Source organism: Rhinolophus sinicus, chromosome 14, assembly GCF_057876585.1.
Source record: "Rhinolophus sinicus isolate RSI-liver-muscle chromosome 14, RSI-T2T, whole genome shotgun sequence".
In the NCBI taxonomy this organism is placed as follows: domain Eukaryota; kingdom Metazoa; phylum Chordata; class Mammalia; order Chiroptera; family Rhinolophidae; genus Rhinolophus; species Rhinolophus sinicus.
In genome coordinates, this window is record NC_142514.1 from 100,900,377 (window position 1) to 100,917,034 (window position 16,658).

At 48.1% G+C, this 16,658-nt stretch overlaps 1 protein-coding gene across 5 annotated transcripts; it reads right to left on the minus strand.

The window, feature by feature from the left end:
- Nucleotides 1-3,904: 3,904 nt before the first annotated feature.
- HINFP (histone H4 transcription factor) lies at nucleotides 3,905-13,360 on the minus strand. 5 transcript variants are annotated; one of them, XM_019716340.3, is made up of 10 exons: nucleotides 13,223-13,360; nucleotides 8,970-9,154; nucleotides 7,360-7,589; nucleotides 6,988-7,099; nucleotides 6,666-6,818; nucleotides 6,057-6,134; nucleotides 5,849-5,969; nucleotides 5,624-5,762; nucleotides 5,407-5,531; nucleotides 3,905-4,858 (listed from the first exon to the last, which is right to left on the minus strand). In XM_019716340.3, exons 2-10 carry the CDS (start codon nucleotides 9,142-9,144, stop codon nucleotides 4,435-4,437), a joined length of 1,557 nt encoding a protein of 518 aa, XP_019571899.1. In that variant the 5' UTR covers nucleotides 9,145-9,154; nucleotides 13,223-13,360; the 3' UTR covers nucleotides 3,905-4,434. The 5 variants fall into 5 exon arrangements, with proteins under 5 accessions (XP_019571899.1, XP_074191442.1, XP_019571897.1 ...); XM_074335341.2 differs by having other exon boundaries at nucleotides 12,786-13,235; XM_019716338.3 differs by having other exon boundaries at nucleotides 4,299-4,858; nucleotides 6,057-6,164.
- Nucleotides 13,361-16,658: the final 3,298 nt, after the last annotated feature.

Sequence of the window (16,658 nt, forward strand, 5' to 3'; positions counted from 1 at the left end):
TATAAAGCCCTTATTTCTTGCCTGCATTTCACCAGCAGCCATTTGCTTGCTGTCTCTCTCTTCTGATTTATATTCCCCATCATTACCAGAATCATGACTGTAAACCTTTACATGGTTACTTTGGGTGGTCCTGCCTTCCTTTCCATCTTGTCTTTCTCCACATCCTGCGCCCTCTGTACTACACCATAAAGTACCCCTTTAGGTTTACAAGCCTAGTTTCTTCCATCTGGAATAACTTGCCCACCTTTGTAAATGGTAACTCTAATCACTTCCTTGATGAAGCCTTTCCTGATCCCTTACCCAAGTAATACTCTCTACTCCTATTCTGAACCTTTTAAATGAACCCTGATAGGCTTCTATTTCTACCACTCCACTTATTTACCTTGCCTCTGTACTGCAAGTCTCTCCATGCCATGTCCTGGGTTTTATTATCTTTGTATCTTTAGCACCTGTAACAGTGCCTGGAGTATAGGAGGAACTTGGTAAATGGCTGACGGAATTAATAAATTTTCTTTCCTATTTCCTTCTGCAATAGGCAGTGTTTTTAGCCTTTTTAAAAAGGCCCAGAGGGGCGGCCGGATGGCTGTTGGTTAGAGCGCAAGCTCTGAACAAGGCTGTCCCTTTGATTCCCACATGGGCCCGTGAGCTGCGCCCTCCCCAACTAGATTGTGGGGGCAGAGCCCCAGAAAGTAGTTTCCAGGCTCTCGGCCTCACATAGACAGGTGCTGGCTCAGGTAGTAAATGGCCATCAACTGTGATTGGGTGGCCATCAGCTGTGGCTAGTTGGCCGTCAGCTGTAACCAGTGAGCCATTGGCCACTAATATCACTGCTGTGGCTGTGCTAGGAGAGAAGGGAGAGGAGGAGAAAGAATGGGGGCTAGCAAGAAGATGGCGGCTGGGCTGGCAAGCGTGGATGGCAGTTTGCGGACAGTGGGGATCTAGCCTCCAGTGAGAGTATAGTGCCTCCAGTGAGAGTATAGTGCCGCCAGAGAGAATATAGTGGTATGATTCCCCTACCTATGTGTGGGGACAGAGCCCCAGAAAGTAGTTTACAGGCTCTCGGCCTCACGTGGAGGAGTGCTGGCTCGGGTAGTGATGGCCGTCAGCTGTGGCTGATTGGCCGTCAGCTGTAGCCAGCTAGCCAATTAGCCGCTAATATAACTGCTGCGGCTACGGAGGAGAGCGGAGGAGAGTGAAAGAGAGTCGTCGGTGGGCTGCAGACAAAAGGGACAGCAGGTCGCACGTCCAGTGAACCCAGCCTCCAGTGAGACCGTAGTGGTATGACTCCCCTACCTATGGCCCCGTGGGTGTTCCTTTTTGGCCTCACCATGTCCTGCGTTCTTGTATGGGGAGCGGGAGCAGAGACCCCGCAGGCCTCCCTGCATGCAAATGGCGCAGCGAGCAGGGTATGGTGCCGGCCAAAGCTCTCCAAAGGACGGTGGAGCAGTTTGTGCGTGTGAACACCCAGTCTGAGGAAGACCAGGAGGAGCAGCTGCCGGAGAGCTGGACCCCCGTGGAGGGGTGGGAGGACGTGGACGGTTCTCCCACCAGCACAGGAAAAGCCACGCAGCTGCTAGAGAGATGGAGCCCCGTGGAGAGGTGGAAATATGTGGACGGTTTCCCAACCAGCACAGGCCGGAGAAAGCGAAGGTCGTTGCAGCCCTGTGGGCCGGGAGGTTCCTGCTCAGGCAGCCCGGATGCAGGACTTGTAGTCCCAGGAGGTAACGCTTGCTGAGTCTTCCGTGGGAGATAAGGGTGAGGTCAAGGTCGTCCTTCACCCCAGGACAGCCCTGGAGAAATGACTATGTACTATGGGGAATTGCCTTCCATCCCTAATTTAATGGACCGCTTGACTGTTTGTTTGGGAACTGTTGTTAGTGGAACTGGGGGATATTTGCTTTTGTCTCTTGACTGGCCGCCATTGAGAATATGTAAGCACCTTGATTGTGAGTCGCTGTTGTTCCAGCAGGGTACCCTGAGAGGCACAGAGAGTGGCAGTGCCCTGAGAGCCCTGGCTGAGTCCAGGAAGTCTGGCTGAGCCCTGAAGATACCCTGGCTGTGCCCAGGAAGTCGGGCTGTTCCCAGAGATAGTGGCAGTGCCCTGAGAGCCCTGGCTGTGTCCAGGAAGTGTGGCTGTGCCCCCAGAGAGTGGCAGTGCCCTGAGAAATCCTAGCTGTGTCCGGGAAGACAGGTGGTACCCTAAGAAATCCAGGAAGTCTGGCCGTGCCCAGAAGCACTGGTGGTGCCCTGAGAAACCCTGGCTGTGTCTGGGAAGACAGGTGGTACCCTAAGAAGTCCAGGAAGTCTGGCCGTGCCCAGAAGTACTGGTGGTGCCCTGAGAAATCCTAGCTGTGCCCGGGGAAACTAGTGGTACCCTAAGAAGTCCAGGAAGTCTGGCCGTGCCCAGAAGTACTGGTGGTGCCCTGAGAAACCCTGGCTGTGCCCAGAGAGCCTGGCTGTGTCCAGGATATTGCATTCACCTTCAGGCTCCTCGCACAGGGCCCCTAGCGGAAGACGCTTGTCGCGTAGATTGTGAGGCGAGAGCCTGTAGGGGTGGAGTGTGGGGGCAGAGCCCCAGAATGTAGTTTCCAGGCTCTCGGCCTCACATAGACAGGTGCTGGCTCAGGTAGTAAATGGCCATCAACTGTGATTGCATGGCCATCAGCTGTGGCTAGTTGGCCGTCAGCTGTAACCAGTGAGCCATTGGCCACTAATATAACTGCTGTGGCTGTGCTAGGAGAGAAGGGAGGAGAGAGAAAAAAAATGGGGGCTAGCAAGAAGATGGCGGCTGGGCTGGCAAGCGTGGATGGCGGTTTGCGGACAGTGTGGATCCAGCCTCCAGTGAGAGTATAGTGCCGCCAGAGAGAATATAGTGGTTATGATTCCCCTACCTATGGCTCCGTGGGTGTTCCTTTTTGGCCTCACCGTGTCCTGCGTTCTTGTATGGGGAGCGGGAGCAGAGACCCCGCAGGCCTCCCTGCATGACACAGATTGAAGACAAAGAGTTGCCACTGAGCTTCCGGAGGGGCGTCCGGATGGCTCAGTTGGTTAGAGCGTGAGCTCTCAACAAGGTTGCTGGATCAATTTCCGCATGGGATGGTGGGCTGCGCCCCTTGCAACTAAAGATTGAAAACTGTGACTGGACTTGGAACTGAGCTGTGCCCTCCACAACTAGATTGAAGGACAACGACTTGACTTGGAGCTGATGGGCCCTGGAGAAACACACTACTCCCCCATATTCCCCAGTAAAATTTATTTTTAAAAATGGCCAAGAAATCCTTGTTGGGCAGCTTCCTGCCCATCCAAGACCCCCGAGAATATTTCCTTGACCTCGCCCGAGTAGCAGAGACCCTAAGAATGGACACAGGTTGCTGTGAAGTGGCTGGACAGACCTAAAGTAGTTCTTATTTTGGAGGGTTTCAACCTCTTTGAGAAAAAACAGACCCGTTCCTCAGGAAAATGCACTCACACAGTATTTTCTAACCTGGCTCCTGGATCCCCAGTACCTACCATTCCCTAGGGCCTCCAAAGCCACCTTCCACAGCCAGCTTCCTTCCTAATCTCATAGCCCCACAGGTAAAGAACCCCTATCCCAGAGGCACTGGGTTCTAATCAGGACTAGAGGGTGTGGGCATGGTCAGGTACTGGCTCTTCCTGGTTAGCCCCACTCATCCATTCTAGAGTGCTACTACTGCAAACTCATGACCTATGCTTGGGATCTCCAGGTAGATGGCAGATACTAAGAAGAAACGGAGAAGTTTGACCAAAGAGGGGGTGGGGTGGGGCAGAAGACAGTGATCCCCCCATCACTAAAAGGGGAACAAGCCTAATTACTCAGCTCCTCTTCTGGGCGGCTGTGTCTCATTCCCTAGTTAGCTGTCACCACACATAAGGAAAAAATGAGTTAACAGCTGAAGTGTTTCTTTTATTACCAAAAACAACTATTATATACACACTCAGTGCCTCCAACCTCGACCCCGAGGATAACATGAAATCCTTGGGTTGGAGGAGGAACCCTTAGAGGGAAATGGCTGCCTGGCTCACGCCTCAGCTGGTTATGATGAAAGGGCCCATGCAGGGACCAGTTATGTCATCCCCTGGCCTAAGAAACCCTAAAGATGGGAATGGATGCAAGTTGATTTAAGGATTTTAATGACTGTTCCAGCATGGCTAGGGGTTACGGTTAAGCCCGTCTGTAAGAACACACATAGCCAGGGGGTCCTCCTCAAAGAACCCAAACTCCTCAGGATTCTGACATAGTCTAACAAAGAAGGGAAGTCCTTAGAGTCTGCTGAATGACGCAAGCTGAATCCAGAGTGGACCACACTGCTCTGAGCACTATTCCTAAACGGCAAGGGCTGCCCACAGGGACACTGCCAGCAGCCTGGCTCAAACCCCAGGGCCTGGAGTAGGAATGGTGGTGTTCTGCAGCCTTCACACCATCTGGATTTCTGGCTCCTCAGCTATTCCCTGAAGCTTTTCCATGATGCTCTCTGAGGGAGACTCCGGAGCTGGGGGGTGCTCTCCCAGGGCTTCGGACAGCACATAGTAGACAATCTCTTGCTCGCCTTGGGCATTGGTCTGATTCACCACGTGGATGACAGGACTAGGGGTGTCCTGAGAGGCTGAGTGAGCTGTTCCCTCACCACCCCTGCCCTCCTCCTCCTCTTCGTCTTCTTCTTGAGGTCCTGGCTCCCCTGGCAGTGTTTCTAGAACGATGCCCTGCAGGCTGCTCTCATTCAGTGATGCTCCCAGGCCCGATCCTTCCTGTGGTTGACGCAGCAATTGCTGCGTCAGCTCCACACTCTCATAGCGAACCAGCTGCAGTCGCATGTATCCATCTTCATGCTCCTTGTACCTGGTGAAGTAGGGGCACAAAGGGCAGCAAACATGGGCAGGGGGCGAAAGCAGAGGGATGGAGTTTGGCCAGGTTAAGGGACAGATCTGAGGGGTGGAAGAAGCCTTGGGATTCTGAATGATAGGAGTTGAAGACAAAAAGGTCTTTATTGGAATATGTAGAAAAGGGAAGAATCATTACTGAAAATGGAAAATGTTATATAGAAGCCAGAGATGGGGGAGATGAGGGAGGGGAGATAAATTATTTGTGTTGGAGGGTAGGAGTGTCAAAGGATGTATGAGGTGGCCATGGGGCTATGGATCAGGACCCTTAGGGCTCTAGTTCTACTTTTGACTGCAGAACTTTGGGCACCATTTATTGGGTTTGGCACTGTGCCTTGGAATCAAAACTCAGAAGAGTCATCTTTGCCTCACCACCATTGTCAGAGTTCCTTGAGCCTAATGGAGATGGTGGACATCAAAGCACTACCAAAGTCAAGGATTCTCATTTGTTGAAATGGTACGGGAAAAAAAATGCATGAATCCAGGGTGGAGGATTGAGAAACATACCGAAAACGGGGGTGCCCTGAGGGCCACTTGAACTGGTGCTTCTTGCGAAGGTGCACGGTGAGGTTGTTGCCCCTTGTGAAGCATTTGTCACACACGTGACATTTGTACCTTGGCTCTGAGTATCCCTGATGATGAGGGGAGGGAGAGTGAGGCCAGCTCTTCACCCTGGGTTCCCCCACACTTCTGCTAGCCCTCTCCCACCACCAGCCCCACTCACTTCATGTACTTTTCGGTAATGAGACTTGATAGAGCAGAGGGATCGGGCACTGAAGCTGCAGTTCTCAAAATCACACCTGTGCACTGGCTCCTTGCTATGGGTATCCAGGTGCTTCCGGAGGTCGATCAGATTCTTACAACTGCCAGGAGAAGTCAGGAGGGATTGGAGGGCATGGGGGACCCTGGAACATGAGTTCTCTGATTTCTGGCCCCTGGTTCCCCTTACCTGTAGTCACAACAGTCACATTTGAAGGGCCGGTCCTCGCTGTGGCGAAAGCGCATGTGGTTGCGGAGGGAGGATGGCAGTGGACAGGTCATGTCACACAGAGGGCACTTATAGTGATTCACTGAGGGGAGTAGAGAGGTGGCTGTGACTTGAGGACCAATGTATTTTAGAGGGTGGGCAGGGAGGTTGGGGGCAGTCAGCTACTCACCATGGTTACGCATGTGGTCTCGCAACAGCCGCTCAGTGGCAAATCTCTTGGAACAGTGGGAGCACTGGAAGCGTTGCTCTGGGGTGGGGCAGGCAGAAGAAAGGGTGGCTGTGGGGGATGTCGGCGAGGCACAGAGAGGACAATGAGTCCCGAAGAAGGGAACCATCCCCAGCAGAAGGGAACCACCCAAGGAGACAGGGGAGCTTAGGGAACTATGGATGGACACAGTATCATGGAAAGAGCATGGGACTTGGAATCAAAAACCTGGATTAGAATCCCAGCTTGACCACTTACTATCTGTGTGATCTCAGGTAAGTGATTTAACCTCTATGAGCCTCAGTTTCCTCATCTGCAAAAAGGGGGATAAGAAGCCTACCTCACGGGGCTGTTGTGAGGATTCTCTGAGATAACTGATAGGGAACACAGTAAGCCCTGAATAGCAATGTCTAATGAATCTGAGTCAGCAGAGACTGTGGCAGGTGACTGAGCCCTAAAGATAGATATAGTCAGTTGCAGATACCTTCAGTGGCCCCCTCTCCTGGGAATATGCCCCCAACTCCCACCACAACCAGGACAGCCTGCACCCACACCCCTTCTCTGATTGCTTACGATCCAATGAGGTCTGGCGACGGATGTGATCTAAGAACTTCGTATTGTTGGCAAACATGCCCCCGCAAGTGGGGCACGCCACCACTTTCTCCTGAGTATGGCTGCGGAGGTGCTCACGAAGCTTACAGTGGTCCTTAAAGGTGCAGGTACAGCCTAGGAAGGAAGGCCTAGTCAGGCTCCAGCCACAAACCCAGAGTAGGCTCTGGTACCCCCAAGTCTCTCCAGATAGCAGCCAACCTTGCCCTACAGGACTGGTCCCATCCCTAGTCCCTCAGCAACTCCAGAGTTTCTTTAGAGGCCAGAAGTTAAGAAGTGGCCCTACCTTTCCAGCCACACAGCACCATGTGGTTGTCCTTGCCGACTGCTTTGTATTCACAGCACAGGCTGTGCGCTTCCACGTGCCGATAGAACCACTCGGGATTGTCGAAGGAGCTCTGTGCCAGGAGCAACTTGGGGTAAGGACTGAGGGTGGGTGGAGGAACGCTTACCCTTATGTGTCCAAAGGGGCCTTCTCAGCTCTCTCCCAAATTAACTTGGTGGGGACAGAAACGTTTGACCAAGGGAGCTACCCAGAAATGAAGGAGAGATACTAGCAGGAACCTCGGGAATCTAGGGCATCGCTGAAAGGGTCAAGGCATCTTGAATTAAGATCTGCAACTTCCTCCCACCCCTCCTACCAGCACTGCCTGCTGACCTCACAATGCTCCCACAGACACAGGAAGTGGTCAGGGGTGTCAGGGACGATGTTGCGGCTGTGGAAGTCCAGAAGGCAGGGGCTGAGGTCCGCCTGGCTTTGCAGGGCCTGCAGCCCCCACTGCTTCAGCTTGGTGTGGTAGCAGTGGAAGTAGACATGACGGATGAGATCAGCAGAATTGTCCAGAGAACAAAAGCCACACTCCTGCCACAAGCAGGAAAATTCTTCATCTGCAGAAAGGGGTTTAGAAAGAAGAGTCTGATACCTTCCAAAGCTCAGCTCTCCTTCCATCTGTGGCACTTAGCAGTAAGCGAGGAGGCTGGACTCTGACCAAATTACAAGTTCATTCAGCAAATATCAGTATTTAAATCACCACTAATTGTGCCAAGTGCTGGAGATATAACAATGAGTAAAAGAGTAAAAAGCCCTTATATAGCTTTTAGTCAGGAAGAAAAAACATCAATCAAATAATCACACGTATAAATATAAAACTGCAACCAGTCATAAGTACTACAAAGAGGGGGTGTGGTACTACAAACCAAACAAGAGCTAATATGAAGCAGAGCTATCTTGGAAGTGTCCCTGTGTTGAGATCTAAAGGGTATCTGTAAACTAGGTGAAGAAGTGTCATCTAGGCAGGGGTGGGTGTGTGCAAGGCCCACTGCCAGGATCTCAGGGATGGCAGGTGTGACTGCAATGCTGCTCCCTGAAGACGTTGCCTCGCAGCCTCGGACACCGCCCACTCCTTCCCCTCAGACCACAAGTCCTGCTTTCCACCACGTTTTGCTCAACATCTGTATTCTCCAGGAAAGTCTATCAACTATTCCAATCCACTTCCTATCTCTCTAAACACCGTATTTTCAATGCTTTTTAGGGGTTTACTTGTTTTGAAAAGCAGATACTTTAAAAAAGTAACAATCTCCTAATTTCTCTTTTGTATAAATATTACTTGACCTCTGAAACAATTATAGTTCATAGTCACCCGACTTCAAACAGAATTTGAGGTGGGGGAGAGCTGTCTCTGTACTTTACAGAACAGAGTTTTTCAAACTGTTGTGACCTATTACTGGGTAGTCAAGTCAATTTAGGAGATTGCACACCATATTTTTTATTTTAATGAAAGAGTAAGATAGAACACTTCAGAGAGCATTTAATAAAGGCAAATATTGTTTCAAGTATTTTTTAACTTTTGTGTACAAGGTTGTGATGTAAAATGTACTCCTAACTGGTGGTTTCAGTAAAAAAAAAAGAGGGAGAGAGAGAAACACCACCAGAGTGGGAAAAAAGCAGACTGCCAATAGCTTGTACAATATGATCCTTTTAAAAAAGATAAAATCAGTTACCTAATTTATACAGAGAGAAGTCAAAAAGAATGTTCACTAAAGTACTATCAGTAATTGCCTTTTGATGGGAGGATGGAAAATTCACTTTGAAAATCCTTGTTGAATGAGTTTTCTATAAGGAGTCTACAACGTTTTTTTTATAATCAAAAATAGCACAATTAGGAAAGTAAATCACCATACTCCCAGGCTGCCTTCTCCCTCTGCGGAAAAGACGTCAGATTTTCCACTTTCCCTTGAGCTTCTACTTCCTGTATCGGGCTCCCTTACCCAGTGGGTCCTCCTCTCCCTCCTCTTCCTCCACGGAGCCATGCAGGTATTTCTGCAGGTGCTGAGAAACATGCTCACAGAACTCCTCCATGGCCGAGCACACAAAGGAGCAGGACCCCCACTCACACTGTAGCCCTAGGTTCTCCTTCCGTGGAACCTTCCCAGGGGGCGGCATGGCCTTCACCCTACAGGGGGAGGAAAAAATCCACAGCTGCAAGGAGTTCGCTCAAATGCAGCTGGGGGTAAACAGCTGGGCAGGCAGCCTGCCTTAGAACCAGCAGGTGTTTTTCCAGTGACCCCTGAGGAAACCCTGTGCTTTTTCAGTAAGGATGAGTAGCATTTCCTCAAACCCCTGGAGGCTGTCTGATATTCTCGGGAAGGGACAACACAAACTAACATTATTGAGCACGTGCAAGGCACTGAGCTAAGAACTTGAAGACATTTTCTCATGAAGCTTCAGAGCAACCAGCCAAGAAGGAATTATTCCTATGGGAGGCAGAACAACGCTCAGGTTCAAAGAGACGGCTTTGGAGAAGGACCCAAGTTCAAATCCAGGCTCCTCGGTCCACCAAGCTATGTGACCTTAGCCAAGTAACTTAACCCTTCTACTCCTGAACATTGTCAGCTTCAAAATGGGGTAACAAAACCTTTTTTAATTTCACACGTACTATGTCAAACACCATACTAAGCACTTTATTTATATTACATCATTTAATTATCACTTAACCACCCTATGAGGTAAGCACTATTTTTAACTTTACAGATAAGGACCTGAGGCTCAGAGATGTTAACTGTTTTGTTCAAGGACACAGACTAGTGGTGTGGTAGGGTCAGGATGGGCAGACTCCAAAGTCTACATTCATACAGCCTGCAAATGAACCCAGAAGCTCCTTATTTATTACTGCATCATGTCTAACTGCCAGACTTTCAAGGTGCCATACAATCTTACCTTTGCCTAACCTATCCAGTGGTTTACTCCACCATGCCCCTAACACTCTATGAACTAAAATGTAGATTCAATTTGAACTTAAGAGGCTGTATCTGTCTAGCTGATACCGTACCTTGGGTGTATACAGTGTTAGGCATGCTTAGGCATGTCATATTTGTTGAAGAAAACTGAATAAAAAACTGAAGGTTCTCAACCTTTATAATGCATACAAACGCAGAGTTCTCCAGCTCCTCTCCTAGAGATCTGGATTCAGGAAGGCTGGAATTAAGCCTAGAAATCTGCCCTTTTAACTCAGCACCCCAGTTCTGATGCAGGTAGTTCTAGGAGCAAAGTTTGAGGAACAATAATAGTTTCCCTCATTAAAACAAAACACTGCAAGCAGAAGTTCTGGGGGGAGAGAGTTCTAGGAGGTCTTGACTCTGCCTCGAGTGTTATCTCAAGGATTCTCACTGCCCCCACCATGGTCAACCTTGGGAGTGGGGCATTGTTTCTTACGGCCTACCTGAGACAGATGGAATCTCTGAAAAAGGCTTCTAGTACATACTGAGAGGAAAAAATACATGAAAATCCTTCATTCCTACAAGTACAGGAATCTACTATACCTAACTACTCACCAAAGAAAACCCTTTCTAATCTATAGCCTTTGCTCCTCCACCAAGAAGAATCCAGTCACCTTTGATACTCTGGGGTGTACATGGGGTTGTGGGGCTGCTCGTAGACTACCAGTGAAGCCCTATGAGGGAGAAAATGTTAACTACTTTTATAATGTTGTGGTAAGAAAAGTAGGGAAAGCCTTCCTAAGTCAGACATAACAGCCCAAATCTTCTCTGACTCTCTACTACCTACAGGATCAAGTTCACATGCAAGGTTCTTCTCCAACTGGCCTCAACTTACTTCTCTAGGAGCTAGGTAAGGAAACTAACACGTATTGAAGGCCCACCAGATGTCAGCCCTGTAGTGAACCCTCTCCAAACTTTACCTCATTTGATGTAAGAGTGCCCTGATTCTAATCCAAAGATCATGCTCTTCCCCCACACCATGCTGCCAGAGAAGCCTCTTCTCCCGTCCCCTTACCCTCTTCCGTTCTGATTCAATCACCTTTGTCCCTAAACATACTACATTCACCTAAAACTCTACCTAAGCAACTTCTACTCACCCTTCAAGCCCAAATGTTGCCCCCTTGACAGGCCCTTTCCCAATTCATTCAGGTACATCCACCTACAATATTCCACTTCCTGTCCCCACAGTACTCTGTATACAACTTAATTACAGCACTTGTTACAATGGAATGGAAGGTCTGTCTCCCCTAGTCTAGGAGCTTCTCAGGGCAGAGACCATCACTTCTTCATTTCTCATTCCCAGCATCTGCAGAGCTTTGTACTCTCTGGACACTCAATAAATATCAGGATATGATTCCATTCCAGGAAGCCTTCCTAAACTATCCTGCCCCTCAGATTATTCTTGCCTCTTGGTTCTACAGCTGTCATAGCTGACACCAGAAAATCTCAACCCTATTTTTATGCTATCCATGGTCACTCATGGTTGCTTTATGTATTCTATTCTCATTTACCTAACTGGACAATATTAGCTACTTCTGAGCAGAAATCGTTTCCAACCCGTGTCCCTATACTGTGCCCAGCACAGTGCTGAACACAAATATTCTAAATACATAGCTGTTGTTAGACTGGTGCGTAAGGCCCAGGAAGCTGGCTATTCAGAATCCAGAATGACTTGAAGCTTAGCAAAGCTCCCCAAATCCTTCTTTCACTGTCCCCCAGCCTTCTTTACTTTCTCTCCCTGTGCCCTGCTTATTTTTACCCTGGGAAGCTGTAGGACTGAGTGACTAACTGATCACCACTCTTTCTGTAGGCAAGGAATGCAAATGAAGCAACTTGTGTACTGGAGAGGGCATTGGACCAGCTGTCAGATTTGGGTTCAAGTTTCTTGTCTCAACGATTTTGCTATGCCTAGAATAATATAACAACGATAATTGTCAAGCAGTGTTCTAAGCATCTTATTTGAATCAAAACTCACTAATACAAGAATCCTAATAAGGTAGGTGCTATTATTATCCCCCTTCACTGAGGAAATGGGCCCAGATAGGTTAAGTAATTTACCCAAAGCCACAAAGTTAGGAAGTGCTGGAAACAGAATTCAAAGCCAGGGAATTCAGCTCCATTTTCCTCCTACACCTGCCTGTCTTACCTCTCCTTGTCTGATTCCCTCCTCCCTGTAGACAACGTATCCGTATACAAAATACCCAAAACACGTTTTATTAAGCAGTTATTTTGTCAGTTTCCTCCAATAAGCTGTGAGCGCCTAGAAAGTCTGCTTTGTGCCCTGTTCAGTTCTAACTGCAGGGCCAGCACTTACCTACTAGGGGCTCTTTCAATGTTCAAGTAAATCTGTAACATTATTTTTGGACAAATCACTTAGCTTCTCTAAACTTGTTTCCTTAAGCGTAAAATGGAATACTAGTATCATAGCAACAGGTGATGGATACAACAGATCTGGTTAGAAAGCTCCAACGTTTACTAGCTGTGTGACCTTAAGCAAGTTACTTAAGCCCAGTTTCCCATGTAGCACAGGAATAATTATGCCTATCTCATTGAATTGATTTATGGACTAAACTAGGTAACAGATATTAAAACGCTTAGCATAACACACCGCTGGAACCCAACAAGTGTTAGCTATTCGTATTCTTGCCTGAGGGTGAGATGAGCTAAGCATTAATTCTACAAAAAGGTCAACAAAAGGACAACCCTAGGGATTCTTAACACTTCATCAGGAGTCATACAAGGCACTGAAGGAACCCTGCACGGCACTGAAGACAAGGAGGGGCCCAGGTCCTGAACCTAAGGACTCACAATTTGGCCGAAGAGATACGACTGACGTGTGAAGACAACGACCAAAACAAAGCGCCCGATGAGGGCTATCAGGTCAGAGAGAAATCCCAGTGGGCAGGCGAAGACGGAAAGGCTTGCCTGGCCCTAAGCGGTGGGGACCCCGCTCCTGGAAGGACGGGTAGAATTCGGAGAGGAGACCGTCCCGGCGGGTAAAACTTCTCCCTCGCAGCCCCTCACGCTTCCTGAAGTCCTTCTCCCTAAGACGTGGCGGTGACCGTGCCTCAGCCGCAGGGGATGAGAAAGCAAGGTTAGAGGCGAGGCTGCAGGCGCCAGGCTGACCAGCGTGGCCCAGCTGCAAGAGGAAGCCTCGCTGAGGCGACAAGGGAAGAGCGTGGCCTCGAAGCCTGCCCAGAGCGCAACTCCCGACCCATCCCCGCCACTCCAGGAGAACAGCTTACCGTCCCTCGGCTCCCGGGTCTCTTCAGCTCTCCTCCCACCTCAGGCCATTTCCGGGAGGGCGCTTGAGCGACAGCCAATTGCTGCTCTCAGATCCTCTAACAGCCAATAGCCACTGCGACTGATGGAACCGGTGCGCGTCAAAATACGGAAGGGGCGGGAGTAAGGGGCGGCGGGCTGCCGGGAAAGTAAGAGTGGCGGGCGCCGCGGGGATCCAAGAAAAGCGCTGGCAGGGATCCAAGGGCCGGAATTCCCCCAACTGCGCAGGCTCGGCGAACGAACCCCACTGCGCCTGCGCTGGGCTCGGGCTGGGCGCCGAGGGGGGTGTTCTTTTCTGGTTTGGTTCACTGCGTTAGCTGGCGCGTGGGCAGCGAGGTGTATCTCGGTCCTGCATACTTCTCCAGATGTGTCTTAAGTCCTTCTCGACCTTACTTCCTGATCTCCAGTCCCAAATTTGTTTCTCCACACCTAGCCGCCTTTTATCTCTCCTGCCTTGTGCTTGCCACTCCTCTTCCTGGAACAATCTTCTCCGTCACCCCATCCCACACCTACGTGACTGATTCCTACTCATTTTGCTGGCCTCAATGATGATGCTCCTTTTTGCAAAAAGTCATGCTTGACATCACTTTCCTGTATTTCCTCATTACAGCTCTATCACGTTGTATTGTATTTGCCTGTTTGTCTACATTCCGCAGTAGTCAGCTCAGTGAGGGAGGGCGGGGATTGTATGTATTCTTCACCTTTGTAACTCCATCACTTAGCCTAGTGGCTTAAACTCAGTAAGGGTTCAAGATATATTTGTTAAATAAAATCTGTACCTTAGTAAAGTTCATTGAGATTGACAGTTATTTTATTGTTACATTTTTCTAACAAAAAAAACCCTATATATAATTTATATAAGAAAACACATTAAATGTTTAATAAAAATAAAGTGAACTTAAAGACACCATTAAAATAGCAAAGTCATAGTAAAATCAATAATTTGGGGATGAAGTTTATTAACAACACTGAATTATAGCTTTGTCCTTGTTTTAAAATAAGGGTTTTAAAATATCCAATAGTAAAATTTATTAACTTTATTAATTATCATATAGTAATATTTCACGAACTGCCAATCTTAATTCAGATTTATACCACTAAAGATGGCTATTAGCTTTAATTTAGCAATTTCATGAAGTAAAAGTTCATTCACAGAGCTGTGTAGAGTCAAATAATTTTTACTGAGTAAAAATTTCAGAATGGTTCTGGGATCCACACATCTTTCCAAAATTTGAGGCAATGTCTTGTGTCTAGCACAGTTTTCTTCCATCTCAATCTGCTTCTCTTGAAAATATGCCACAGTTTGGCTGGATAACTTAGACACATCCTAAGATTTGTTCTTTAAAAGCTGCCACAAAACTTAAGGCATAATTCATACTCATCAAAAGCTGTGGATCTCAGGGTGGTCAGTTAGCTCAGTTGGTTAGAGCGCAGTGCTCTTAACAAGGTTGCCAGTTCGACCCACGCATGGGCCACTGTGAGCTGTGCCCTCCACAACTACTAGATTGAAACAACTACTTGACTTGGGTGCTGGGAAAACACACTTAAAATAAATTAAAAAGTTAAAAAAAAAACAACGGTGTGGATCTCTTCTGTAAGTGTAAAATGGATAAAGTTGATTAAATTCTGTATCTCTTTTGCATTTATTTTTAAAATCCCTATTTTTGAATCAGGCTTTTCTTCACTACAAAATATGTGGGTCCATTGAGTTCTGGTCCGCTCAGCACTGGAAGCTGAGCACAATTTCCAGTTACCATCCATTCAACCCACAGGTCCAGTGGGAATCTGAATACCTGCCTTCCCATCAACAAAAGTTTCTTGTGAAACTTGAAGTTTGGTGTTTGGCTGTCTTGTCATACTGGTAAACAAACTGCTCCTCTGTGAACTACTAAGATTTGCATTTCTTAGATCAGGGGAAATAGTGTGATAAATCTGAGTTTTCATGACACAGAGTTGAGCATATTATATACAAATTAACCAAATATGCATACTCTGCCACTCTTTCTAAATAGCCCATATTCTGTAACTAGTATGGACAGGATCATGGAGAATATTAACAATTCCATACTGCCTACCCAAAGACACATGCCCTGAACTCCCTGTGATACAGATAAGTCAGAATGGCAAGGCTGGGAGTGTCCTGAATGATTATCTAGGCCACCCCTCCTTTTAGAGACGAGGAAGTTGAGGTCCAGAAAGGAGACGTGGTCTCCTCAAGGTCACTTGGTGTGTTTGTGGCACACTCAGGTTCTCTGTCCCTGATCCAGTGTTCTGACATCCTGCAGCAGCTTACCTGGTTCAAGCCCTGTATAAGGTCCCAGAGAACAGGAACCAGGGACATAGTTTGCTAGCATACATAACTCCCTGAAAGTAGCCCACATTTAGGAATAAAAGACTTTTTATTATGAGGAAACCTTTGTAAGGCTTTCCCCTCCCAATCTGTCACTTCCAAGGCAACAGTTAACACATCTTCATCACTGACTATATGCCAGTAGAGTACTAAGCACTTTAATAATTTACTTCTCATCTACAACCAAATGATAGCTACTACTATCATAGTCCCCATTTTACAGATGAGAAAACTGAGGCACTCTGAGGTTACATAATTTTCCAAAGGACACACAGGTAATTAGTAGAGCTAATTAGTCAAATCCACGCAGTCTAGATCCAGAGTCCATGTTCTGGACTGTCATATCCTGGAAGGAGGAGCCTATTCAAGAAAGGGGAATGAAGGGTGGATGGGTGGTTCAGTTGGTTAGAGCACGAGCAATGGGGCTGTCAGTTCGATTCCAACATGGGCCAGCAAGCTGTGCCCTCCACAACTAGAAGGAAGTCAATGAGCTGCCATTCAGCTCCCAGGTGGCCACGTGGCTCAGTAGGTTGGAGCATGGGCTCTCAACCTCAAGGTTGTCGGTTCAACTCCTCAACTCCCTCAAGGGATGGTGGGCTGCGCCCCCTGCAACTAATAACAGCAACTAATAACGGCAACTAATAACGGCAACTGGACCTGGAGCTGAGCTGCGCCCTCCACAACTCAGATTGAAAGGACAACAACTTGACTTGGAAAAAGTCATGGAAGTACACACTGTTCCCCAATAAAGTCCCGTTCCCCTTGCCGTCCCCCCCCCCCCAAAAAAAAAGGGGAATGAAGATGCCTGTACTAGCCAATTTACTTTTTTTTCTGATTGACTTTATTTGTCATAACTCACCCTTCAAAGACTTTTGTTCTCCCATCCTCTTTCGACATGTCCCTTCCTCCTTGCAGGAACTTCTTAGCAGACCCAGTATGTGTGTTGCCTATGCCACCTCACTATCTGGGCCCTGTGTCTGATTCTCCTACTCCATCAACACCACAGCCTCACTGCCCCTTTGCCTTTCAAAGGATAACCAGTTGTCCAG